Here is a 27,358-nt window from a genome sequence, read left to right on the forward strand (position 1 = left end):
AGAAATAACCAATGACTTCTTAGATGTTCTTATAAAATACAATATAGGTTGGTATAATTTTTCAAACATTTTATTATCACTGAATTTTGCATCTTCTATTTCACTGACAGGCCATCCAATGAAGCCCTTGTTTGGCCTATAAGTAACCACACAGTTATGACGAGCTTCAAAAAGAACTGTTTCTTCATGAGCTTTTTTCAATTTTTGCCAATATCGAAAACACAACTTCCATGAATAAACCGGCAAAACTAACAAAACGGTGGAAACTAACATAGAGTATTTAGTTTGTATACCATCGTTAAATTTTGGAAACATTTTGGATTAACAGAATTAAAGGTTGTGTTACAATATTTTGCACTTTTATATAGTAAACTATTTTCAGCACTAGTTACTCTGAAAATCACTGACTAAATACACTTGTAGTGGCGCGTAATCCCTTCCATGTAGGGTAATAATATGAAATAATGTTATTAAATGCGCAGCCAATCAGAACGCTTCAGCTCAAATTACTTATATATTTGCCGCGAAATCCAAACAGAATAAAGGAGCCCAAAGTATGTCATAAAGTAAAAGAAGTGACATGTGTTCCCTATATTCTGCGGTAAAATAATATTTTGTTTGTTTTTAAAATAGGCTCAGCTTTTAACAAAATCAGCTGCACAAAGTATACAGACTTTTCAACGTTTTTTGATCAGGTGCTATTATGGTAATATTAATATCATAAAATTGATACATTCCAAGCATTGTAGTACATTGAACTCATAGGCAACCAAATTAACACATTATCATATGTATTAGACCCCAATTATAGATGTCTTAACATACAAATAATATACTACATACTACAGAATCAAAATGCAACAATATTTTGTCTGTCAGCGTATCAACATTTTAAAGTGGAATAATTGACAGTACAAACGTCATTGTGATAACATTTGAGAGTCCTAGTTATCAATAAGATATTTTGCTTTTTTATGGGTCGATGTGGCGATCGTTGTGATCTTTTATGAACTTCAGCATGTGATGACAAATTACTTAGATAACAAAATGACGAGCCCAGTTGTTTGGCACTGAATGAACAGCGCGGAGGTGTGTAGCTAGTCCAAGCTTTCTATAGGACATATATTGGAGGTGTTATTTACGTTTTTTTTAATTTTATGTAAGACGTTCTAAAAATATTACTATACAAGCCGGCTAATTTATTAGTTTTCTTTTTCCTATTAGTTGTCATTGCAAATTAAGCTATATCAGTTATATTTATTTATATAAAATTAAATTTTAATATTGTGTTTATATATATGTAAGTAGTATTTATTTATTTTTTAAATACTTCATTCGTTAATCATTAATTAAACTTTATTATTGCAAACTATAAAATATTATATATATAAGAAGAAATATTTGAATTTTTATTTTAATGTTTAATTCAAGAAAGCAATGAAGGAGTTTCAAGACAATGGTCAAGGGCAGCTAATTGGGGTAATTGACGCTAGTACAAGAACAGTAAAATTTTGCGTATTTGTAAGCCAGCATATAAAGGAAATAGCTGAACATGCTATTGATCTAGAGCCAATTACTCCTCAAGAAGGTTGGTCTGAACAAGATCCACTAAAAATTTTAGAGGCTGTGAAAAGATGCATGCAGAAAGTCATAAGTGATTTGGGTGAAAAACGGGGTAAGTTTATATTTGAATTATTTCAAATAATATTTTATCAAAAATTTCAAAATATATTTAAGTATAGACATATTGTTTTATGATTATTTACATCAGCGTATGACTATTACAAATAACTTTAATTATGGATGTATGAGTGTTGGCCAGTTCCAAAGGTCTTTTATTAATGGTTTATCAACGTATGTTTCAAATTATGTTATATGTCTCAAAATTATTGAGATAATATTGTTAATACAACCAATCAATTTTATGAAATAAGTGTGGTCTTATTATATGTAACTAATTAATGAATAGCAACATTTGTTTTCATTAACATGATAGGAATAATGTTTGTTTAACATAGGATTAACAAGTGATATATTCAATTTCAGCTAAAAATATATTAACTATTGGAATAACAAATCAAAGAGAAACGACAATTGTTTGGGATAAAACAACAGGAAAACCTTTATATAATGCAATAGGTATTTTGTTTTTCTTTTAATTAAGATGGACAAAAGAAAAGCTTGATTTATGTTTCTTTGTAAAAAGCACTATTTTTTATAGTTATTAAAATAAATCATGGGGAAAATAAGTAGGTTATTTAAGAATTCACATCGAGAGTGTGAGTTACATCATATATATTGATTTTATACAAAACTAATGTATATAATTAATTTGATCATTCTGTGGACACTGTTTTTTAGTAGAGTGAAGTAGAAACAAAAAAAGCAGTTTTTTTAATGTTTTTGTTAAATTACTTAATAGAACTTTAATAATTATATATATATATAATTCTATACATAGTACATAGTATTGGAACATCATTTTGTAGTGTTATAAAATTGGTGTAATTTTAATTATTTGTAGGTACTATATACTCATTTACATGTATTTATTAAATTTAAATGTGGAATGAAAGGGAAATCACCCATAAATCTAATTTGCTACAATTTATTATAAATTGGTGATACAATTATTTTGTTGATTATATATTGTTGCAAACATATTGTATTTATCAATAGCTGGTATGATCAAATCAAGATGTGATATATTTCAGAATTATAATAAATATATAAAATATATTTTTAACGGACTAGTTTAAATTTGTCATCTTGACTTGTATATAATCAGTCGGTTTTAATATCATTGTTTGTCAAATAAATGCTATGACATTATTTCTGATTGATTTTAGAATAATTTTTAAAGCGTATCTCATAACTAGACTTTCCTTATCTTATGTTGTTTTTAAACTCAAATAATTACCGTATATTCTATTGTGTTGACATTAATCATCAATCATTCAAAGATGGAATATGGTAATAGATTAGTTAAATATTTTTACGTAATACCATCCTTGGTAGTTCAAGGAAAAAAAAATTAAAGCATTTTTTTATATTGTTTCACGGACTTTTTGTTTTGCTTGTTATATAAGGGATTGTATTAAGCATGGAATTAATTTTCTAAGAGTTTTAGAAGATAATTTATAAACACTAAAGATATTTTTGGATTTAAATTTCTAGCTTTATAGGGGAAATCAGTTAGGTTTAAATGGACAAAACTATTAATGTGTTTTTATTATCAGTATTTTGTTCGAGTGTAAAAAACTGGACTTTGCCTTAATGAAATTGTCTAAGGAATATGTACAATTATCTCAAAAAAAAATTAAAAAAATTAATTCTTAATATATATTAATGAATATTTAGAAATTTTGTTAGGAAACTTTATAAAACAACAATAAACCCTTGTAAGTTGAAAAAATGTTCCTAAAAGTGATAAAAATAAAAATGATAAATCATTGATATATGAAAGATTTCGTTTAGGATTGTATAGTAGATTTCGAAAGCTACCTATGATATAGAGTTTGCGTGATCCAAGTAATGTTTAATATATATTATTTTTATATAACTTTCATCTGGTATACTTGTAATTTTGGTATCCCACTCCTACTTTGGCAAATAATTGCCCATTTCTTAATTTTTAGTATTATGCGTTCCGTTATTTTCTTACATTATCTTTATTTTTGCTTATGTACTTGGGAGGGCTGAACGTTGACATCGTGACGTCGTAGGTGCTGTAGTAAAATTGTTCATTATTATCAGTGAAATATTACTGTATAAAAGCGATTATGTCGAACAAATTTATAATATAGACTTTGACATGAGGCTCCAATTTATCCACTAGATAAATGATGAATATATAAATAATAACCGTTCATAATTCCATTAAAGCATTTTGTTTTTAGTATCATGACATACGTGTTTATCAATAAATATATTTCCCTTGAATTTTGTTTGTTTTGTTGCATTACTGCATGCTTACGGTTTGGTAATAATCGTTGTTTATGCTTTGAATGTACGAATTCATTATGAATGGTATTTGATTGTAATGACAGCCGCTTGATTCACTTCACTTGTTTATTATTTTCCGTCATAAAGTATATAGTTTTCTTTCGAGTTGTGTAGGGGTTTTTAATAAGGATGGGTTGATGTTTCAAAGGAATGAAGCTCTGTGTGAGATATTAATGAAATAATTTTTTTATTTGAGAGGTCTAGATGGATTTCATTATTTATAAAAGTTCGTTCGGTCTATTGTCATTAAATCTGCGATATCAAAAAATTCCATCGGAAATATCCTGATATCCGCTATGTGACCGCTAGCGGGTCCTCCAAGTTTATATCGCCCAGATTAGGCGAAACTAAATCGGTTACTTTTATAAGCAGACCGATTTGTTAACGAAATGAATAGTGTAATTCATTTATATTTTATTTTTGATGATTTAACTGTACTATTGAAACTTTTTAACATAGGTATTAATATTATATAGTCATGTACCATTTCACATATGAGAAACGAGGTTAATTAATAGCCACGTGGTATTTTGATGAGCATTCGACCGATTATATGTGCTGGAACGATTATATGTGCTGGATTAGTTGTCTACACCTTTTGCTGCTGAAGTTTCTTCTGTATAATCATCCTAGTTGATATAATGATATCAAAATGGTGGTATGTTCCGGTATTTTGTCCCTTAAAAAATTAATTGATGTTTCTAATCATTTAAAGTTTTTTATCATATAATATCTCAATAATATTGGTAACCAATAATATCGTATATCATAATTTTTTATATTATGGTTTTGGCTGATGCTCGATTAATTTGATTAGCTATTGTATTGACCATCATTTACATCTTTATAAGCAGCATCAAAGAGCATATACCGCTTGTGGGCTTTCATCATACTATCGAGTCGTTCGATTATGAGTTACATAATCGAAATATATCGATTGTGGTAAAATGAGTCGATTATAGGGACTGAAATATTTTTGAAGGTTGGATTAATAGGTTTTAATACAATCGAAGTAATTAATTATAATTTGTTTAATTAAAACAATTATTTCATTTATGGCGATTATTGAAATATATCGATGTTGTCCAACACTAGCTTATTATTTATTTCATCTAATTTACATTACAAATACTGTGAAATAATCGTAAGATTATTATAGATAACGGATTGTCGGTTTATTTTTGAGCCTGTTCATAAAGGTGGATGGGCTGCTTAGACAAGCCATCTTTCATTTATAGAAAGAACTTTTAAGGCTACATTATTTTTATTATCATTTGCAAACTATAGGCCAAAATAAGGGAATTTTTTTTCTTTTAATTGTAACAGGGCCTTCCACTCCATATTTGTTTTTACTGGCTTCCATTGAGGAGTAGAATGAAAATATTTTTTTAATTATTTCGTTTATATTTACATATTTGTAACGTTGGTATGCAATAAGAACTTTAGGGTAATTGATATGGCTCGGTGAATGGAGGTAAAACGAAATGAAACAGTGTTTTTTACATTATGTGACCGTTATTCATTGGCAATATAAAAAAATGTAGAAAACACAAAATAGATAAAACGGATGGCAGTGGTGTTACCCGGAGACGAGGCTTGGGCAGTCGATGGTGGCAATGTCCAAACCAAACGATGGTCGGTTACTGAATGATCGAAGTACCCTTCAATAACATCCCAGATAAACGTCTCGGGGTTGCCAGCTATTCGTTATCGTGTTGTAGTTGGCGCTGCTGGCACCCCGCCCGTGTTCAACATCTAGGATTATATTTCTGGGTATTTTGTAGACCATTATTCCACTATGTAAAATTCGACATGCCTCAAGGTCGCTATAACTATTATATAGCAATTTTGTTTAATAATAACATAACAGTTTTACATTTATTTAAATTAAAATATAGGGCTTTTTAGGTTGGTTGTTGGAAGTTCCTATTATTAATTGTCGAAATAATCACACAGGAAGACGAAAATAGTGTCCTTTGTACTCATATTGACTAATAGTCTTTTGGTTTCGGTTATTTCTAACCTCTTCTTTGTTCCTATAATTTTTTTAGCTGCATCACTTGCCTTTCAATTTCATTAATATCCAAATAATAAAATTTGGATAAGTCCAGTTTTCCAAATGAAGTTACAACAGAATAAATGAAATTATTTGATTGACCAATTAATTGTGGGATTGAATAATTCAGTTTTGATTGTTCTGTTTTTCTTTCGTGATAATCTAAATCTAAAAGGTCATAATTTGACTTGAAATGTATATATATTATTTTCTAAGTAATACATCTAGGTAATGTGAATTTGAAAATGAAATGTTTGGTAAATATAACAAGTGTGATATTACTTCACTCTTTTGATCTTCTATGAATTTGCTAACATGTTGAGCAAAGATGAGGACGGGCGTTGTCATGTTAACTTGTTTATGGCATTCTTAGCCCCTTAAAAATATAATTTAAAAGGCAACAAATTCAAGCAGTAGTATTAGCGAGATCTAAATTAAAAAGACGAAATCATATTTGTACATCTAATATTATTCCATTTCATTTTCATGTGTTTATTCTAACTTAAAATACATTTCTCCTACTGCCTCCATTCCACATATTTGCGATACAACCACCGAGTAATCTGCCAAATAAACTTGTTATTTGACAGCGACACGAGCTGTGTCAGTTCGCATCGTAGACTGCCAAATCATTTTCATGGCCAGTCCCAATTGTTTGGGACATTGACCGAATTTGTAAAGTGGACTATTTTTATCAATCTTGGTGATTTTTCAAACAAGATCGAATTTATCGTAGTACTTGTTTGTTTTTGAGCTTTGATACCGAGTAAATTTGACTTTAAAATAACTGATTAGTAACGTTGGTTTCGTATCCGAAACAAATGGTGATTTATTCTTAATGTGATGATGAAATGTTGTTATTGATTGATTGTTCAAGGATATGTTTGTAGAATATCATTTGGCCTGTGGTGAATCTATTTAACCAATGTTTTAGTTTTGTTTCCTATTAGTATTTTTTATATTAATCAATTCCAGAAGGACTGCGAATTAATTTCGAAAAAAGGATTGTCTTTTAGCTTTGAAAAAACCTCAAAACGGATGTGAACTATTTGTTTTTAGTCGTTTTAAACGATTTACACGACTGATGTCGATACCGCTGGTGATATTTCTTGTATAGTAGGATAGTAGTGGATCCTTCTTTCATCCATTGTTACATACTGGCTTAAGAAATAAATTTTGTTGTACTTGAATAGCCAATAACTCGACAGCAATCTACGGATGTTCAAATTGTCTAATTTCACGATACGAAGAATGCTATATATTTATACAATACAAGATTTAAATATACTGAAACGAACCTTTTCTTTTAATTTAAATAAGTCTCTGGTACCGTTAGATAATATTTGTTGTATTGGCGGGCTTTAATAAATTAGGACTTGTGAATAAACACATGTATTGAAATTATGTAGAGTGATGAAATGAATGAAAGTGATCGATTTATAAGTCAGTTGAAATTAGGAATTGTATATTTTTTCAGTAATGCTCTTCCATATTCCCTTTCCATATCATTATATTTTGTGGTTAAAATGACATGGAATTTTGAAATATCTCATTTGAAGGTTAGTTCAAACGCTAATCATGTGTCAGACCGACTAATAAGTGATGTAAAAATTTTATAAATTATTATTATTATTAGATTTGATAGAACTTGAATAAGGTCTATTTTAGAAAGACCAGTAATAAAAATTAAAAATAAACTATATAAAAGTACATTAAGAGGGATTTGGGATGTGTCGTTTGTCAGTTGTGACAGTTATGACAAAATGATGAAAGGTCATAGTTTAATAGTGGAACAACTTCTACTTACCACTGTCGTTGCGAATATATTAATTCATAGAATTAACACGAAACTTATGACGTACATGTATTTCGATTTGTTCACCAGCCAAACAGGAGAAACACGAGTTTGATTGATAGCTTTCTCGTTTTTTTTACCTTCATTAGTGATGACATTCCACTGGATTGTTGCGATAATACGAGAAGTCGTTTGTTGCCAACGCAAAAAAATATAATATTTTTAGGATCGTTTATTTTCAGATGATACTCTTTAAAAATAAACATCATTAGGGCCATTATACTAATGCGATTCTGCGTTGGGCGTTACTTGTTACGTGATTCAACTAGTCATTCAACACTTCTGTCTTCATTCATTCGTCATTCTTTCATGTGTACTGCAGATTTGCACGTTTTAATTTCATGATAAATATTTGTTTCTACTGTAATACGCATTCACAATCAATCATACGTTACATATCATACCATTGCCAATAATTTCCGGTTATTTTTGTAAGAAAACATCCTATTTAGAATGGATGATTAAAATGTATTTATGCAATGTATTGGCCATTTAATTCTATACATTTTGTCCTCTCGGGCAATTTATGGATGCCATTGAAAAAACAATTTCTCCTTTGATCCAAACCATTCAATGATCCATTTTTTAACCTTTTGAATTTGGTAAAGTGCAGCGATATAAAAACGTGGTAGTCATTCGAGCCAGGTCTGGAGAGTACAGCAGGTGCAGTAAATCTCTCCATCTATGTAATTACAACACTTACTGGTTTTACTGTATAAGACGGTGCATTGTCATGCTGCAAAACCACCTTATCATGTCTTTGAGTGTATCGTGAATATTTTGGATCAATACACAGTCGAAATTGACCGTTTGTTGTCGATTTTGATTAATATTAACTGGTTCTCCAGGTTCATAATATACAACACCAACGTAATCCCTCCCAGACCTTGCGACCAAAGAGATTTGACATTGCAGTTGATGATCTGGTCTCGCCAGATGCTATTTTGGAAATAAATCCATTTTTTCGTTACTATTCGATGCAGGGCTACCTTTCATACCTTTAAAGCAGCATTTAATTGACGATTTTTCGATCTTCTCATCACTTGTAATTGCGACTCGGCCCACCTTAAACTTTTCTGCCAATTGTTTTTGAGTTTGCGTTGGGTCTTGATTCAATAACTCCTGCTCAATCTCTTGAACATTGAAATCACCACATTTGAATTATGGAAACCACGTTTCGCATGTTCTTACATATTCATGTCAGCCACAAAACTTGAATTTATAATCAGTATTTCTAAGCTGTTATTTTGGTGGAACGTGAATAAAATTATTAGCTTTAAACGTTTCTTTTCCTATCCTACCAATATCCAGAGTTTTTTAAGATGTGCTTGGGATGACTCTGCTATCATAAACTCTGTTTTAAATAGAACTTTAAGTTGGAATTAATAAAACATTGTGTGTTATTAATTTTTCTGAAATGCCTTTACAAATAATCAATGCGAGTGTCTAGAATAAATACTGCAAAACATATTTTCCAAAAATAATTATTATTCTAATGGCTTTTAATAGGATTGTATGGTAACTTTTAATAATTTTTTAGATGTCGGTATACAAGGAGAAACTAAAACTGAACTTAATTTGACTGATATTTTGGAAGTATCTCAGAGGACCTTTAATATGTTGACATTTTCAGACCAAGTGTAAATTGGTTTCAGCATAATATACAACTATATAATCCTTAAGGTATCCAAGTACTTGCTATATATGTATGTTAGGATAGAGTTTTCTCTGACGCATTGTGATTAGTGATGAAACGTATGTCTACTACGACAATCCCAAGTCCAAAGGCCGTAAGTTAATCCAGGAGAGTCTTCCATATCGAAACGTAAGCGCCATATTCATGACCATATAGTCATTATGAATTCCAATTCGCATGCTTTATTGTAAAATTATTTTATATTTTGCATTTGATGTCCTTTTTTGTTGCAGTTTTTGTAGACATGCATCCTCCTATTCTCTCCTATCTTATCCTCCTGCTATAACATATATCGGAAACTTAACTTTTTAGGATATTATGTGTGGTATTACCGGTATTCCATTCCATCCTATAAGTTTTTTGTTTTAAATACATGATGCTTGAGTTTAAACTTTCTTTTCCATTTCCTTTTTCAATTTTATCTTTAAACTTGATTATCAATCGCCTTATTTTACATTTGTCTAATAATTCTTATATTGGTTAAATTCTGAGATAATTTTGTTACTGTACCTTGGTAAATGGTTGAATTTTTCTGAATATGCTTGGAAACTCCGTGTTTGCGGGTAGCAATTCTGGTATTTCATATATCGTGCGATCCTTTTCTTTCGCGAACGTCTTTCCGCGAACTAGCCGTACAGCTAAGGTCAAATACTTAAATTATGATGTTTGCTACGCAAATATTATTCCATCGTTTTTTAAGGTTTACTTAAAATATATGTGTATCAAGTAATTCTTTTGTAGAAATAATTGTGTTAAATCCAACTGATAAGCGCCAAACATCCACAAGTGCTTTGTTGAAAAAATTGAATTGAGTAACAAAATTGACGTTATGAAAATATAGGTAAAAAATTAATGAATATCGCCACTAGATTGCTTAAATAAAGAACAAAACATATTTAATGGAGAAACGTATTTGTAAAAAAGATGTATTCCAATGATCCTCCAATTTAGATCCCATCCCTGTTACATTTACTGTTTGTTTGAAGTATGAACGTTTTCTATGAAATAATTTGAGATGTGAACAAGAGCCAGAAGTAAGAGGGGCTAAATGTGAGAAACAAACAGGATATTGTACCTATAATCTTTATGAAAATAATTTTTCCTTCTCTTTACCGAGTATTTTTCACAATTCCAGTTGGTCAAAAATGGCATAATAACAATTTGAATTCATAATTTTACCAACCTGTAGGTATTCTACGAATAAAATTCCTTTTACTTTCGAAAAAAAAACGCGAATATTTTTCAAGATTATTTATTAATGTAATAGGGTAAAAAGAACAATATTTTGATTAAATTAGTAATAATCAAAAAGTAAAATAATTTTGACAGCATTTATGCTATCTTGGCAGCTATTAGGTGTTTTTTGATTGACTTTTTCGATTGTCTAAGTCTCTTGATGTTTTTCAAGCCTTTTGAATGTTAAAACTTCTTTCATTGAAATTCCAACGAATAATAATATGAAAATAGTCCTTACTAACTACAAATGTTATAATTATTATTGTATTTAAAAAGGATGCGATGGTTAAATAGTTGATCAAGATTCATTGAGAAAATACGATACAAATATTTAGTGGTCATTACTTCATTCTTATATTCTTATATATATATATATATATATATATATATATATATATATATATATATATATATATATGTATGTATATATATACAGAATAAGTACTATTCCGTATTTTATAAATATATAAAATATAAAAATAATTTTACATCATTCAAAATGAAACTATTATTTTGAGCTTTATAGAATCCAGCAATTGTCTCTTTCCTTTTCTTTCCCAAAAAAAGTTCTAGAAGGAATACGTGCATATCTGTCTGTTATGACGAATAGAAAAATAGTATAGTTTTTTGACTATCGACTAGTTCAACTGCTTTGCGACTATCGACTGTTTGGATTGTTTTCAGTCGATAGTTTTTAATGTTACCCAGCAGTAGGCCCACTCCAGATAAAACCTAATTGGTAAAAAGGAGCCTGTACCATATAAGAAAAAAAAATTAATAATTTTTAAACTCCAGTCGAAACTGGTTTTAATCCATTGTTAGAATCCCTATTGGAATTCCGAATCAAAAAATTGTATTTCCTATTTTAATCCTATTCTCATGCAATATGGCTGGATTAAAGTATGTGTATATTACGCAAATTCGCTAAATTAAATTTTATGCATGTTTGTAGACGTAAAATACACATCAACATTTAGCAAATAGCGGCAGCTTTTTTTCCTTAATAAATCGAAATGAAATGAACTCGAAACATTACAAAATATTGTTTAAACATTCAACGAATCTTATTAAATGGTGTCATTTATTACATAAAAACCGTATCGCATATCCTAATCCGTTTTAAAATAAACAGAATACTTTAAACAAATCCCATGTATCATTCGTGTGTCGCTAATGAGATTTTAAATTGTTGGGGAATATTTAAACGTGGCTTTTTTTTCATTAATCTGTTTAAGCGACATGGAAAATTGTTTAAATGTTTGAAGATTAGCGATGATAGGATGCGATATTTTTAATTTAAATGTTTTTTTTTGTATATAATAGGTACACAACTTTGCTTGTGCAATTTTGTTTTGAAATTGGTTTTATTTTGTTAAGAATTTCTTGTGATTTGTTTGTATTGAATTGTATGGTTGTTATCTGAATATGTTTTACTGAAACTTCACAATTGTGAACAGCAATACTGGAATTTCACATAATATTGTCACATAAATGTGTTTCTTTTTTATATTATAAGTGTTGCACACATTCCTAGCATAGTATTTTTACTTGATATAATTAATGTCTTGTTATAATCTGTAATTCAAAATAATCAGTGATTAAGATTAAAACGTTAAACGCTCTTTTTTATAATATTGTAATGAACTTATTACATGGATCAAACTACAGTGATTAAGAATCCATAAATCTAGTTAACTATGCAGGTTCAATTCAATTTTTTATTTGTATATCTTAATCGTGAGTTCGAATCCTGCTGTGGCATGGTTGTGAATTTATATTTGTGATTGCCCAAAAGGCAAAAATACAAAACCCGACAAGCTGCTTAATACCGAGGACCGCGTTACAGTTACATCCTAGTTGATAAAAAGACTAAGATATAAGAAAAAAATGTATATCTCTAGATGTGGTTCACTGTTCAACTCGCAACTAATTTTTGCATTTGCATTTAGAAAACTACAATATGTTATATGAAAGAATTAAAAAAGCAGCATATGGGTAAATGAAAATGATGAAGCTCAATATAGTTATCGCCAAATGGTATATTGAACATTAGTGCTCAGTAAAGTATTAAGTCTATACAATAACGACAATTCTTCAACATTTAAACAAACTAAGAGTTATATAATATCCTCATTATTCACCAAATTTGGCGACATGCGACATTTGGCTGGTTTTAAAGATCAGAAACATTTGCGATGGGTTAATTCCTGGTGAGAAGACGAGATTGACAGCCCTGTTAAGTTTTATCTTGATATTATTACTAAACATATCTGGCTGGACTTATCGATCGCCAATAGCATTTATTTTGAACATATTTAAAATATACATTCCGAAAAGTTTCAATCTTCACTCAGTCTGCAAAATTACAGCTTGACCTTGTACATATTGCTCTATAAATTTATTTTGCAAGATTTCACTTAAATTCATCGTATATATCGATGTCAATTTTAATTATACAAAGGTAAATGTAAGGTAAATATTTATTGTACTGATAAAGAATTAACAATAATACTGTAATAAATTATATCATTCAATTATAACTGTTTATTTGGGGAGTAAAGATAATTCCATATAAATATAGTTTATATTAAAAGTGGTTTTTGTTTATTACTTATTTTATATGTTATACCGGTAATAATAATAATAACAATAATAGAACTGATAAAGTGCGACCAGATCCTGCAAATCTGTCAGTGGTTTTATAACCCATGAACGTGATAGTGATGTGAGGTCAAGTGCAACATTGATTGATGTTGTCATCCTAAACAACAAAAACCTACCGGAAAAACACAATGAATCAATGCAAATTTTAAATTACTTACATGCAGAGGAATATTTAGAGGAGCATTGACGAATGAAGATTTCTGCGTTGACATCTGAACAAAACCATGCTTTTTTTTAGTGTTAGTCGGAATAATTCTGTCAGCTTTGGAAATCATACCATAAAGGTTTCCAGAGAGGGGACCCTTACAAAAAAACGCATAGCTAACAATATCGAACGATTGTCAAGAATATGTTCATTGTGGCTTCAGAAACATTATTTAAGACTCGTAAACCTATAAAAAGTCCATCCAGAGTTTAATCATTTTGATATTTCTACACGTTTGGGATAAGTTAACGTTCCTCTTAGAGGGAGTAGGAATGAATTCCGGCTAAATCATAATAAAATAAATATATCAATGATGTGTCGGTACGACTTCGCTATATATATTCTAATATTTTAAATTTAAATTTGACTCAGATCGTATTATAATTTTTGTTCCATATTAAACATTTCTACTGCCGTATCGAAGAAAATGGTGAACTTTGTAAACATACTAATTTATATTCATAAGTTATTTTTAGAAAAGCCATTGTATTTATATTTATGTACATGGGTAATTCATGTTTTCATTCATATAAAGGTTAGTTTTTCTTCCTCGCTGTCATGCAAATACTGTAACTTTAATGATACATCCAGCTATGATAAGATGCTAATTTTGGAAAATTGACATAAAACAATTTAATTAATAATTAAAAATATTAAGACGGAGATTTTATTAGAATATTATAGTTCGGGGTTATTCGGAACCATTTTTAATGAAGCTGATATAGGTTGCTTAGATAATGTTGATTTAGGTTGATGTACATACGTTATGTCTTCATAACTGGGGCCGTATCAATCACGTGATGTAACACCTCCTTTCTAAAGAAAGGACCAAAGGTGTGTACGTGGTCGTTGTTCTGTCTGGACAGCTTATAGTTGTACTAAAATTATTTGAGTATCGCCTGTACCTTCGTCTTCGTTCATTTTTTTCTGAATACTGCTCCTACCCAAATTTCCATGATATACTCTGTATAAAATGGTTTCACAAGTTTTGGTGACCCCAAATTCCAATAGTCTACGGCTGAGAAACTGTGCTATTGCAATTTGCCTTTGGTGTTTCTGTCCAAAATCTAACAGACTATGTTAGTTCACAGCAAGTTCAGTCAGATTTTAGTGACCTTACACTTTTAACGGCGATGCCTTAAATCCGCAGACTAGATGTGTTTGTTAAAGCTTGAATGTTTCCTTGGAAGTCCTATGTCTTACCAGTCAGACGTCTCACTCATCACACTATCAGTCTTAACTTGATCAGATCGCCTCGTCCTTTTGAATATACAGTAACGAGGGCCGTATCACATTTATTCATCTCTGGTTTTTAAGGACTTTCATTGACCAAATAAAAACCAATTGCCGCTGATGAAAAATTAAAGTATCTTTACAACGATAATCTCATTTCCTAAATTAATATTTTGAGGTGTACGAAGAGCCGGGTCTGTTTTTGAGTTGATGCGTTGGAAAATATTTTTTCTTTTGTAAACCGATTTTTTACGAATTTTTTTTCATATAAATTGGTCCAGTGAATTACAATATCTACGCAGAATATTTCTTATTCTTCACTTAGTAACGATTATTTCATTTTTTAAAACTCAGTTCAAAAACATTAATAGCGATCAATAGCAATTTCTAATGGGAGTTTCGTTCATCTTCCTATTATTTATTATCACACTTTTTTAACAATTAATTTTCAACACTATTAGTGCAAGTGCAAATAATAAATCAATAATTTGACGGCTTCTATAAATAACACATTTTAAAGGATAGGAGTGTAAAACAGAACAGATCTATATAATTCACACTCATAATTAATTCACATTACTAGTATTTTACACCATCGTATTCAGTTTGAAATTTTATTTTTTTACAGTATTGGTTTCAATTTACGTATTTATTTTCCCCATTTTACAAAACTAAGGTAATAAATATATAGTGTTATTGGTGGCATAAAATCAAGCTTTTTGTGTTCTTTTTGAAGCGGCAATATACTAAACGGGAATATTTTAGTGTGGAACGATATTAGGACCGACAAGACGGTCGATGTAGTTTTAGCCAAAGTGCCAGAGAACAATAAAAACCATTTCAAGCCCATCTGTGGTCTTCCAGTATCGCCCTATTTTAGTGCTTTCAAATTGAAATGGTTGATACATTACGTACCTGCTGTAAAAAAAGCTATCAAGGAAAAAAAGTGCCTTTTCGGGACCGTCGACACATGGTTACTTTGGGTAAGTTGACTTTTTAACTTTATTAATTTACATTAATGTACTGTACAGGGTAGGTCAACACGGCTGCATGTGTCCTCGATATACAGGGTATAGAGAAAATTATATGAACGCAATGCAATATAGTACATCTTGTTGCATATTTAAATTTAAGAGAAAATGTAAATATTCCCTTAAATGTAGTTTCCTCGTACATCGTCGAAGTTGATGTACGAGCACTTCAGCAAGTTTACATTCAGTGACACGACATACAGCGGATAAACAAAGTAATATGAACGCCTTATAACATAACATCACCACAGTACATCTTGTTGTATGTTGGCAAAATTGCTTCGATGTAAGTAATGGGACGCGTATGTATTGCTCAGTTTACATGCCAATATCGGGCGAATGAATATCTCGACACCCTCAATGATGAGGTTCTTACTATGACTAGCGTATCGCTACCAAACACTGCCATATACCAAGATGATAATGCGCCTATACACACAGCTAATAGGTTCAGCATTAATTTGAGGAAGATCCGAATATCATCAAATATCTACCTTGGTCAGCACAATCGCCAAACCTGAATATAATCGAACCGTTATGGAGAGTTTTAGAGCAGATAGTGAGGAATAGATTTCCATCTCCAATATCAGTGAAGCAATTGGCAGATGTATGGTACAACTATTCAGATACTCTATGAACCTATACCGCGAAGTATTTCAGCTGTTCTAAAAGGAAGTGTTGGTGTAACAGCTTATTAATAAGTAAATATTGTGTTTATGTCAGGTGCTCCTGTTATTTTGTCTATCCTCTGCATATTGAGTTTAGGAAAAAAATGAGTGACACCTCTAGATGTTTGATGGAAATGTATAAACATAGACATAAGTGCAGTGGTTACGAAATTATTACAAATTGTAAAACAGATAAAAGTAATGAAGAGTTGTGTTATACGTTGCAATATTGTTAGGATAAAACGTTGCTTGTGAAAAAAAGTTTATAAAAACCTTGCACAGAGATAGTTCGTATATTTTGGCTTTGGCTGAAGTGAAAGATAACTGACCTTTGGGGTATCAAATCATTGACAAAACTTATAAAATTCATGAAAAAATATAGCCAGATAAACATATCATCAATGTGAATACTGATATGGAACTAGGTATGAACAAAAAACTGTATTGAACCTTTTACAAAAGGCTGGTGCTAAAAAGAAACTCAATGTATAGATTCAACATAAGTTGAAGTGAAAAAGGTGACGTGCGTGTGTGTAGAATGGAAATTATCCATCATGAGCTACTTCTAGTTGGTTAAAGTATTGTACGAGGAGATTACGTCACACAATTGAAAGAAAATGCTCTAAATTTAGCAATAGGAAAGGTGGTGTCCTCATGAAATGTCCCTCAATACACCTTTTTGGTCACTTGTCAGAAATTTCGAGAGCTTGTTTGGCAACTTTTGATCCATACAACCTATACTCCAGGCATAGCACCCTACTACGAACTACCACCTGTTCCGACTTCTGAAGAGCTCTTTCAGTGGAAATCGTTGCTTTCAAAAGAAGTCCACTTGATTTAGTTATTTAACTAAAAACCAGTCCAAGTTCTTCCCCGATCACCTTATAGTTCTAGACGAAAAATAACATTAACGAAATATTATTGATAATAATGAAGCATATTTGAAAGGATCATTCAATGGTGGATAACCATTTATTCTTACCCAACTGATTTTTATAATGATGTTATTATTGATTTTTTTGTTAAAAAAAGTGTAACTGCGTTTTACTGCATTTATTCATAAAAGATTTACTTGTGTTCGAGAATTAAGCTCACAAATAATCGATAAAATTCTCGATAATTAGGTTAAGATAATGGGGTATTGTTAACTCAATCTCATCAACCGACCTGAACAAAGTAACAATCAATTAGAAATGTTTACTTGAAAAGTTTCTATAGAATTTAAAAGAAACAACCTTATATTTACGATTTATTGTTGGGTAACAGCATAAAACGTTTATTACCTTCGTTATTGCGTTGAGTATTTTACTGTTATGGTTGTTTTTCTGTTTTATAATCTTTGTTAAATCAGTTACGTTAGCCATTGGATTTTACTTTAAATGTGACCATAATTAGAAACATGTTAATTTATTTTTACATCGTTTTAATCCCCAGTTTACAATACCTATTTTATGGTGATATTATAAAGTTTTTCAAACAATTTCGACTATAAATCTCAAGTTTCCTCATTATAATGAGGAAAAAACCTTTATTTTAATATAATAGAAAATTATATTTTATCAAAGCATTGCCAGTGGCTTGTTAATATCATTTAATAATTTCCAAAATCAACATATTTACATATTTTCAAAGCTTAACATTTTTTTATTTTTTTACTAATTTTAAAATAATCGAAATTGTAAAATTTTTTTTCACTTCGGTACAATAGAAGAATGTATAGAAATTGTATTGAAATTTCAAGTACATCGGTTCAGTACAAGTTAAAGAGACCAGAACTTACAAACCAGAATTTTTGCGTCTGTATTTGAAATTGGATTAAACACGGATCCATCACTTCGGAATCAAAACGGTCGTCATCTGAGTGGACAGCAGCTACTGGTGACAGGCCTATTTTGAGGCAAAAGATAAATCCTTCTACAAATGTGGTATTGAAATGTTAGAGCGGAGTTTGAATGATTATGTGACTCTTGATAGAGATTACGTTGATGAATAAAGCCAATTTTGAACAACAAAAAACGCGTTTTCTTTGTTACGCCTGGGACTTTTCAGCCTACGTGTTAAGCTATCAAGTCTTGAAAAAAAAAGTTTTGAGAAAAACACGTTTAAAGTTTCGTTTTTAAATGCGTACTTTTAAAAACTAAAACTGCTATATGTTATCTCCGAAAGTAGTTTTATTTTGAAAAATACTCTTAAAGGTATTTTCTCAATCATTAAAATATGAGAAACATCAATTTTTAAATTTCTGGACTAGAATATTCCCTTAAGTAAGTCAACGTTTTCACAAATTACACAAAACTTGAATTTTTGTAAAAAAATATATGGGATACTGTCGCAACAAAGTCTCTAATATTTCAAGATTATGTTGTTATCATGTATAATCTTCCGATATAATGTCTTACATCAAACAATTTTATGTTATGTTTAAAATATATAAACATTACACATATGTTATTAACAAAAACATTGTTCCTAATTCAAAATAATGGCAGACTATAGTATTTCCATTCATCTGTGTGATGTTTGTAAAACAAAAAATTCAAATTCCAGTTAGTTTTTTTTTCTATGCCATTGCTACTAACAATACCACATTACGACGATAAAAACCTTATGTACAAAACAACATTGTTTAGTTTATACATAATTTATTTCGTTAGGTATATGTTAAACGTATCTGCAAATAATTAGACATAAAAATATTATCGTATGAGGTAGTGCGTTGTTTTTGAATCTGGGCCAAAATATCTAGAAAAAAATACGTATCTTTTTGCCTTTTAGTTGAATAGGTTAGCTTTAATTCTAATTGTTTGTTTGCGGGATCGTAGTCTGGCGCAATTCCAACGTATTACTATATCGATAGTGTCTATATTTTGGAATTACATTTAATTTCCTGATATTTATTTAGGATTTCTATTAATATCTCCTGCTAATGAGATTATTTATGTTTATTAATATTTATATTATATAGGGGATAGACAAAATAATATGAACATCAAACGACGCTTATGAATTGCATAGTTTACATGCCAAATGTAATATTTCAGTGCATTATACGCGTACTTCTAAGAGTTGTTTAATGTCTCACGATAGACAGTAGCCACGATAATGACAGCATATACAAAACACGGTAAAATATCGGCGAAGAGGAATAGTGGGCTAAAACGAATATTAAAAAGGATTCAGACGACAACAATCAAACCTCTGCAGAAGAAATAACAGTAGATCATTCACTTGAATAATACTGTTTCAACAACAGTTGGGCGGGTGCTTCACTATGCTAACATTCATGAAAGGGCTCCGATTGCGAAACCCTTAGTCCGATGACTTATCGTATACAATATTTCCTACAAACGGTCGAGTATATATATTGAGAACTCAAAAGACGCCTACTAATCCGGCATAAACATCGTGGTATACAGCAGGTCCTCTCGTTTTCATCACTGGTCAGATTACTGCGAATGGACATCCTCAATAATGAAATTCTATGACCAGCATATTGCTGCCAAATACTGCCGTATTCCAATATAATAACGTGCCGATACAAACAGCTAAAAAGATTTAGTCTTAGTTTAAGAAACATCAGAATATCATCAAACATCTTCCCTAGCCAGCACAATCGCCATACATCAACATAATTGAACCGTTATGAAGAGTTTTAGAGCAGAGAGTCAATAGATTTCTATCTCGAACATTATTGAAGCAATTCGGATGTTTTGATACAAGGATCCATTGAGAACTATTCAGGTACCTACAGATATATTCCGCTAAGAATTGCAGTTGTTTTAAAAGTAAATGGTGGCTCAACAGTATATCAATGAACAAATATTGTGGATACGTCAGGTGTTTATGTTATTTTGTCCATCCTCTGTATGTTTATCATTGTCTATAGACATCCTGGTTACTCTAGCGAAATAATGTTTAATTTTGTACTCTCTAATCAGTAGTTGAAAATTCCTGGTTAGATTGGTTAGCGCCGAACTCAGTTCTATCCACATGAAATCTAAGAAAATGGAAGTAGGTTCCGTACTAGACTATATAAAAATGTATTTTATAAAGTTTATAAAGTTAGTTAAGTAAAAGTAAATATAACTCTCTGAATAGTAAATTGTACGATGGTAAGTGATACATTTTAGTACATGCGTTTTGGAAATGGTGATTTCGATCTTAGTGGTCAATCGCATTTTGGACGCTCCCAAAAGTTTAAAAAGATGCAGAACTGTAAGCTCAGCTGGATGTAAACGTAAACGCAATAAGAGCTTATAGGTTAGTTAAGAATAAAGATTCTGAGAAAATGTCCCGTTGTCAATTTTGCTGAAACAATATCGATATTAAAACTCTAACTGGAGTATCGAACGGTAAAATTCTACTGAACCGATTGACTTGGAATTTGGCATGAGCCTTTCCTATACATTCCTCTATCGTACCGAAGTGAAAAAGCCAAATAAAATTACATTTATTCGAAAAAACTAGATCTTTTTACCATTTTTTTACATTTCTGATCTAGTATTTTTGAAGTAGACTATCGAATTTTTTTGAGGATTATTCTCTACATCAAAAAAAATTCCTAAGATAAAAAACGTAAAAAAACTACTTCGACTGCGATCGATATTGTTAAAAAGAAGTATCGATATTTTTAATTTTCCGATATATCGATATTTTTCTCCACGACATCCCTAATTAAGAGTCACTCAAACACCACTATCCGAAAATCGCTGAGGGTTAAAAGTATTGATTTGCATGTTTGATGTACCGCTAAGATTCAGCACGTTTGAAGGATACCCCGAAGTCGAACCGCTTACAAATTACTCAAAACAAAGTCATATTATTGTCACCCTTGCAAGTATTAACACTTATACGAGGGTTATAATTTATATTCTGAGCCTTGGCAATGCTAATACATTGGCCGAAAATTCCTGGGCGTAACAAAGAAAACGCGTATTTTTTTTTGTTCAAAATTGGTTTTATTCATCAACATAATCTCCATCAAGAGCCACACATTCATTCCAGCGCTGCTCTAACATTTCGATACCACTTTTGTAGACCGATTTAGCTTTTGCCTCAAAACGGACCTGTCACTAGTTGCTGTCCATTCAGATGACGATCGTTTTGATTCAGGAGTGAAGTGATGGATCTATATTTCATCCATTGTCACATATCGACGCAAAACTTCCGTTTTGTTACGTTTAAACATGGCCAAACACTGCTCAGATTCATCAACACGTTTATGGTGAATAGTGAGCAAACGCGGCACCCACTTTGAACAGAGCTTTCTCATAGTTAAATGCTCATGCAATATAAAATCAACGTGTTTGTTCTTTTGAAACCTTTACGATGTTAGCTAACTCACGCGTTCGGTATCATCGGTATCTCTACGACCACGTATGAAGTCAGCAAATCAACGTTTTATGGTTGTTTCTGATGGAGTGGAGTCATATAATACTTTATAGTCTTATAATACTTTTCAAGCCATTGCATTACATACAACAATTTTTATTTAATAACAAAAAAGTCATCCTAGCAACGACAATATTATTATCTTTTAAATTATTGGATATCTTCCTATAAACCTTAAGTGACAACCATTGTAAAATATATTGATTAAACGTCGGGACAAATATAAAAGATAATAAAACTAGTTCCAATTAGATAATAATTGAAGTGTAATAAATGACAATGTTATAACAAATTTGCAATAATAATATTTATCGTGGGAAACATAATTGGGCATTAATTGTATAATCTAGCATTGTAAATTAAGAAGATATTAAAATATTAAGCTACCTTTAAAGTTACGAATTCAAAATTATTATCAATAATCATGAATACGCAACATAACAGTCTTCGGACAAACTACACTTGAATACTTCCTAATTTAGAATACCATCTACAAGAGTTTCCATATTATTTAGCTATATCAAAATTGTTTTCTAAATTCAGATAAAATATTCGTAAAGCGAAGCAGTCAGTGAAATTAAGTATCTGACAGTCATTTTAATATGAACGATAATTATTGATTAAGAAATGCAAGAAGAGTTATGGCAATGCAAATCAAAGAAAATAACTCAATAATAATTATATTATCTCCAATTTCTCTTTTTTCAGAATTTAACGGGTGGTCCAAACGGTGGCAAGCACATGACAGACGTGACCAATGCTTCAAGAACATTCCTCATGAACATAGAAACGCTTTATTGGGACACGCAACTATTAAACACTTTCCATATTCCTATAGATATATTGCCCGATATTCGTAGCAGCTCTGAGATATATGGGAAAATATGCGACAGCTGGCCTTTGGCGAACGTAACTATATCGGGGGTAAGTTAAGTATATCCGTATTATAGATCAGCCTCAACAATTGGGTATAGATTTTAGGTAACCAGCAATCAGCCTTGTTAGGACAAAGTTGTTTTAAAGAAGGAATGGCAAAGAACACTTACAGAAGTGGTTGTTTTTTACTATATAACACGGGAACAACAGTAAGTTATAATCAATACTTATATTATATGTTATGCTCATAATAAGAGGTGCTTACAGTGTTATCTGTACATGTATGTTGAGCCTTTTATTATGAGATTGATGTTCTTCGCCGATTAAGCCGATTTTTTTTAGCGAGTTCAATCGTCCCATGGTTTGGTAACAACTGTAGCATATAAATTCGGAGATTCTCCAGCGATTTATGCTTTAGAAGGTAAGTCTATTTTGCTTGATTTATTAGTCACATAAAAATACTATACTAGACTCTACAATCCTAAAATACCTGTATTAGGGTGCATTAATCTTCAAAATGCGTTGGTTACTGACATCACAGCTAAACTTAAATTAATAAATTATTAAAGTTATTAAAAATATTAAAAGAATATTATTGTATTTTTTTGTTTTTATAAAATGATTACATTGAGATGCTTTTACATGTTCATAAGACACAACGAAGTTTTAATGTGCGTTTGTTATACACCCAATATTAACTGTTATGTAATTGTAAATAATGTTGATTATTACATTGTATTAATTATATATTTTTTTTACATTACTTGTTGGTGTACGTTGGTATACTCATTGTCATGCTTACTTGTTACTTCCCTTAAATATGATGATCAAGTTACAATTAATCAAATAGAAGAATCTAGTAATTTATTAAATAGTGCAATCTTTTATTTTTCCATGTTGATTTAGTTTGTAAAATTTGGATAATGGTATTTGAGATGTAAAATCGAATTATCACGAGAAATGTTCACTATAATGGTTAATTACGGTTTCAGTTGATAAACGGTGTTAAGACATGTAACATCCTAAGGTAAGAATAAAACTTGGCTTGTTCATAATTAAGCCTCTATATATAAACTGAAATATCTATGGGAAGTGAACCAAACAAAGTTTATCTTATAAATGTTTCAAGACGTTGCGATCGTCGCATTAAATAAAGGTATGTTCCGCAACCTCCCTAAATAAACGTAATTTTCGGCTAAAAGCAGAAAGGTACTTAAACTCTGAAATAATATAGTGTACTTAAATATAATATTTTCCGATCATACTGAACAATAAATATTGATCACAAATAAATTGTATATATGAGAGTTTGAAGGAGCTTGCCTCTTTCTCAAATGACGAGGGCAACCGAATTACATATGCCAAAATAGGCTCCAAACTGAAGATTGGATCGATAAAAGACGAATGACAAACTTAAATACCAAATAGTATTGATATATGATATGATATGATATGATATATGTTTTTGTATTCTATGAGGGTGTTATAGCCACGCCAATATATTAACCACGAGTAATGAAGAAAATAGCTTGAATATTTAGTTGAAACATAACAGTGACAAGTGAAAGTACTTTCGCTAATAATAATACTAACTCTATTAGTCTGAAAACTAAAAAACATGTCTTTTCTCAATAATTGTAGTTTGACATTCCTCTATAATCTTATTTAAAAGGTATTATCACAACAATTAAATACATATAATTCATCACTTATATTAAGATACTTGAACTTGGACTAGAATTGAATACTTGAAGATATTATGAACTTTTCCTATTGATGCCGTGTATTACAAGAACTAAATAAAGATTAATCCGACTTACAGGTAGTGTGGCTGTCGCGGGTGCTGCAATGAAATGGCTTAGAGATAATATGGGTTTTATAAAAAATATTAACGAAGAAACGGAATCGCTCGCAAAGGAAGTGTTCAGTACGGGGGACGTGTATTTCGTACCCGCATTCAAAGGCTTATATGCTCCATATTGGAGAAAAGATGCTAGAGGGTGTGTAAGTTTAGTTTTAACGAAACACTATTATCCGTCATTGAGAAGTTTAGCTAATCTGTATCGTCTGTTGTAGGATTATCTGTGGACTGACTGCGTTTTCAACGAAGCAGCACATAATTAGGGCAGCTTTAGAATCTGTATGTTTTCAAACGAGAGATATTTTAGAAGCTATGAATAAAGACTGTGGAATACCTTTAAGTAAATTACATGTAGACGGTATCATGACAACAAATAATTTGCTCATGCAACTTCAGGTAATGTACCATATTGTAATAGATGTAACTTTGAAACGTTGTATTCAATAACATGCATTTTTGTAGCGACAAGATTCAATTCAATTAATATAGAGTGTGCATTGCACATCTATGTAGGTGAATTTTCTACTAGGTCTTATTGACGTCATATTTGTTACTGGTGATTTGATTAAATTGGTTAATGTACTCGATTAGTACTTGTAATTTACATTTAATTGCATTTAATTCTATTTCTCCTTGATGCAGTGCCTCCAACATTTTTATTTTTGTTATGTCGACCTTTGGGTCACTACACATTCAAGGTCAACAGTTCATTTTATTTATCGAATTTGAATGGTCACTATTTATATAAATATTAAGCAAGTATAATACAATATTCTTAAATACGCTAGTCGCTATATTCACCGATTTGATCTGATGACTGATTTGTTTTTTCTGCGATTCTGATTTTTCTCTATTTTCGCTCAGCTTTGGATTATGCAATTGCTCAGTTTTGGAATACATTGGCCGTCATTTTGGGCAACTGTAAAAACTGAGAACGAGAACGTTTCCCTAAACATTGTTCATCATTGTAACTTCATCAATTTGGGATGATTCTTTTAGGAACTCGTAAAATGATTTGTCAAATTACTTTATATTATGTTTATTTATGAGTTAACATATGTTCAGTTATTTTATTTTTTCATAATTCAAGTTATAAAATGTATTGATCTTTTACCCATTTAGTTTATGTATATTGTTTGTATTATAGGCTGATATTACTGGCATTCCTGTTATAAGAGCTCATTCCCAAGACATTACCGCGTTAGGAGTAGCTATGGCGGCAGGATCTGCTAAAGGGATAGAAGTTTGGGATATTTATGCTGAAGAGAGAGAATTGGTTCCTATTGACACATTTTTGCCCACTTCCACAGAAGATGGTAAAAATAGTTAATAAATTTTATATAGTATGGTTTTTATTATTAATTTTTTAGAAAGAGACGCTAGATATACCAAATGGAAAATGGCCGTACAACGATCCTTAGGATGGGTTTCACCTAAAAAATCAGCTATTATGACAGGTAAGAAAGACAAACCCCATTCTTTTCTGTTTTGCAAGTTCCTCTTTTTAACACACATCTGATTTGTATTTTACAGAAGAGAGATACCAAATGTTAGCCAGCATACCAGGCAGTTTGTATGCCATCCTGAGTTTTGGATTATTGCTACTCTCCACTTATTTAGAGAAATAAACCCGTTATAAACCATTTTTAAATCAGTTTTCTAAAAATGAAATATGCTAGTCTGAATTTGTCCTTTTATCTAAAATGGAACATACTTGTTTTGTTATCCTGTACTTAATTGTTATAAACATGACTGTTAACTTTTTATTTTTTAATCAAAATAAATTTATTATTTTCCATATTATATTTTTATATATTCATCAAAACCATAGCCCCTTTATTGAAGTAAAACTGTTAAAGGGTTTAAATATCTAAAGATAATAAAATAATTTTATGACAATTAAATTAACAATAATGTATTTTAGACAATGCCTCAGAATCTTTTTAGGATCATATAAATATTGTATATTAAAAGACACTAGTATAAGCTTAATTAAGCACACGACATTACTGGAATGAATAAACAATAAAAACAAAATACATGGTGTATTTTGTATACTCACAGCTGAAGACTAAATGAGGTTATATGAGGACCTAGAGAGAATTAGAATATAGGACATAAAAGCAGTTAAAAAAGCAGATATTCTGTCAATATTCTCAAACTGGAGACTTTCCTTAATATATTCACGCAGGCACAGTTATTAGAAAGGGCGCAGACAATCCTGGTATATGAGCAATCATTATAAGTGAGAGGCTCTAGAGGGCTCATGTGTGTAATCCAAACTTAGTAGTTTAACAAGTCGAATGGGGTTTGTTTTGACCTCAATTCAGCTCGGTAAGAAAGTTTAGTTTGTTTCATTTCCTGGACTGACAGGAGAAGAAAGAAACTTGAAAGTCTTTGTGTCAGAAGAAATAGTCTGTAATGAAGCACTTGCTTGCGAGCAGATTCACTCGCGTAATGTACATATGAGATAACAACAACAGAGAGGAAACTGAAAAAATCGCCTAGATATTCTAACCCCAGCATAGATTTATTACGAACAGTTTTGCTATATACAGATAAATAGGTAAAAATGCTGTAC

General features: G+C 30.7%; 1 protein-coding gene across 4 annotated transcripts; it reads left to right on the forward strand.

The window, feature by feature from the left end:
* Positions 1 to 910: 910 nt before the first annotated feature.
* LOC143198481 (glycerol kinase 3) lies at positions 911 to 26,577 on the forward strand. 4 transcript variants are annotated; one of them, XM_076407726.1, is made up of 13 exons: positions 1,045 to 1,159; positions 1,225 to 1,300; positions 1,432 to 1,675; positions 2,047 to 2,139; positions 15,716 to 15,933; positions 22,749 to 22,964; positions 23,015 to 23,125; positions 23,259 to 23,337; positions 24,739 to 24,916; positions 24,993 to 25,173; positions 25,925 to 26,093; positions 26,148 to 26,234; positions 26,311 to 26,577. In XM_076407726.1, exons 3-13 carry the CDS (start codon positions 1,438 to 1,440, stop codon positions 26,403 to 26,405), a joined length of 1,665 nt encoding a protein of 554 aa, XP_076263841.1. In that variant the 5' UTR covers positions 1,045 to 1,159; positions 1,225 to 1,300; positions 1,432 to 1,437; the 3' UTR covers positions 26,406 to 26,577. The 4 variants fall into 4 exon arrangements, with proteins under 4 accessions (XP_076263843.1, XP_076263839.1, XP_076263842.1 ...); XM_076407728.1 differs by lacking the exon at positions 1,225 to 1,300 and having other exon boundaries at positions 911 to 1,131; XM_076407724.1 differs by lacking the exon at positions 1,225 to 1,300 and having other exon boundaries at positions 911 to 1,089.
* Positions 26,578 to 27,358: the final 781 nt, after the last annotated feature.

The sequence above is a fragment of the Rhynchophorus ferrugineus genome, unplaced genomic scaffold, assembly GCF_030347505.1.
Source record: "Rhynchophorus ferrugineus isolate W39M unplaced genomic scaffold, kcgeb_rfMv2 rfM6, whole genome shotgun sequence".
In the NCBI taxonomy this organism is placed as follows: domain Eukaryota; kingdom Metazoa; phylum Arthropoda; class Insecta; order Coleoptera; family Curculionidae; genus Rhynchophorus; species Rhynchophorus ferrugineus.

Coding starts and splice junctions, on each gene's coding strand:
- LOC143198481 (XM_076407724.1), top strand. Junction 1,676..2,046: donor TGATTTGGGTGAAAAACGGG/GTAAGTTTATAT, acceptor ATTCAATTTCAG/CTAAAAATATATTAACTATT. Junction 26,235..26,310: donor AAAATCAGCTATTATGACAG/GTAAGAAAGACA, acceptor TGTATTTTACAG/AAGAGAGATACCAAATGTTA.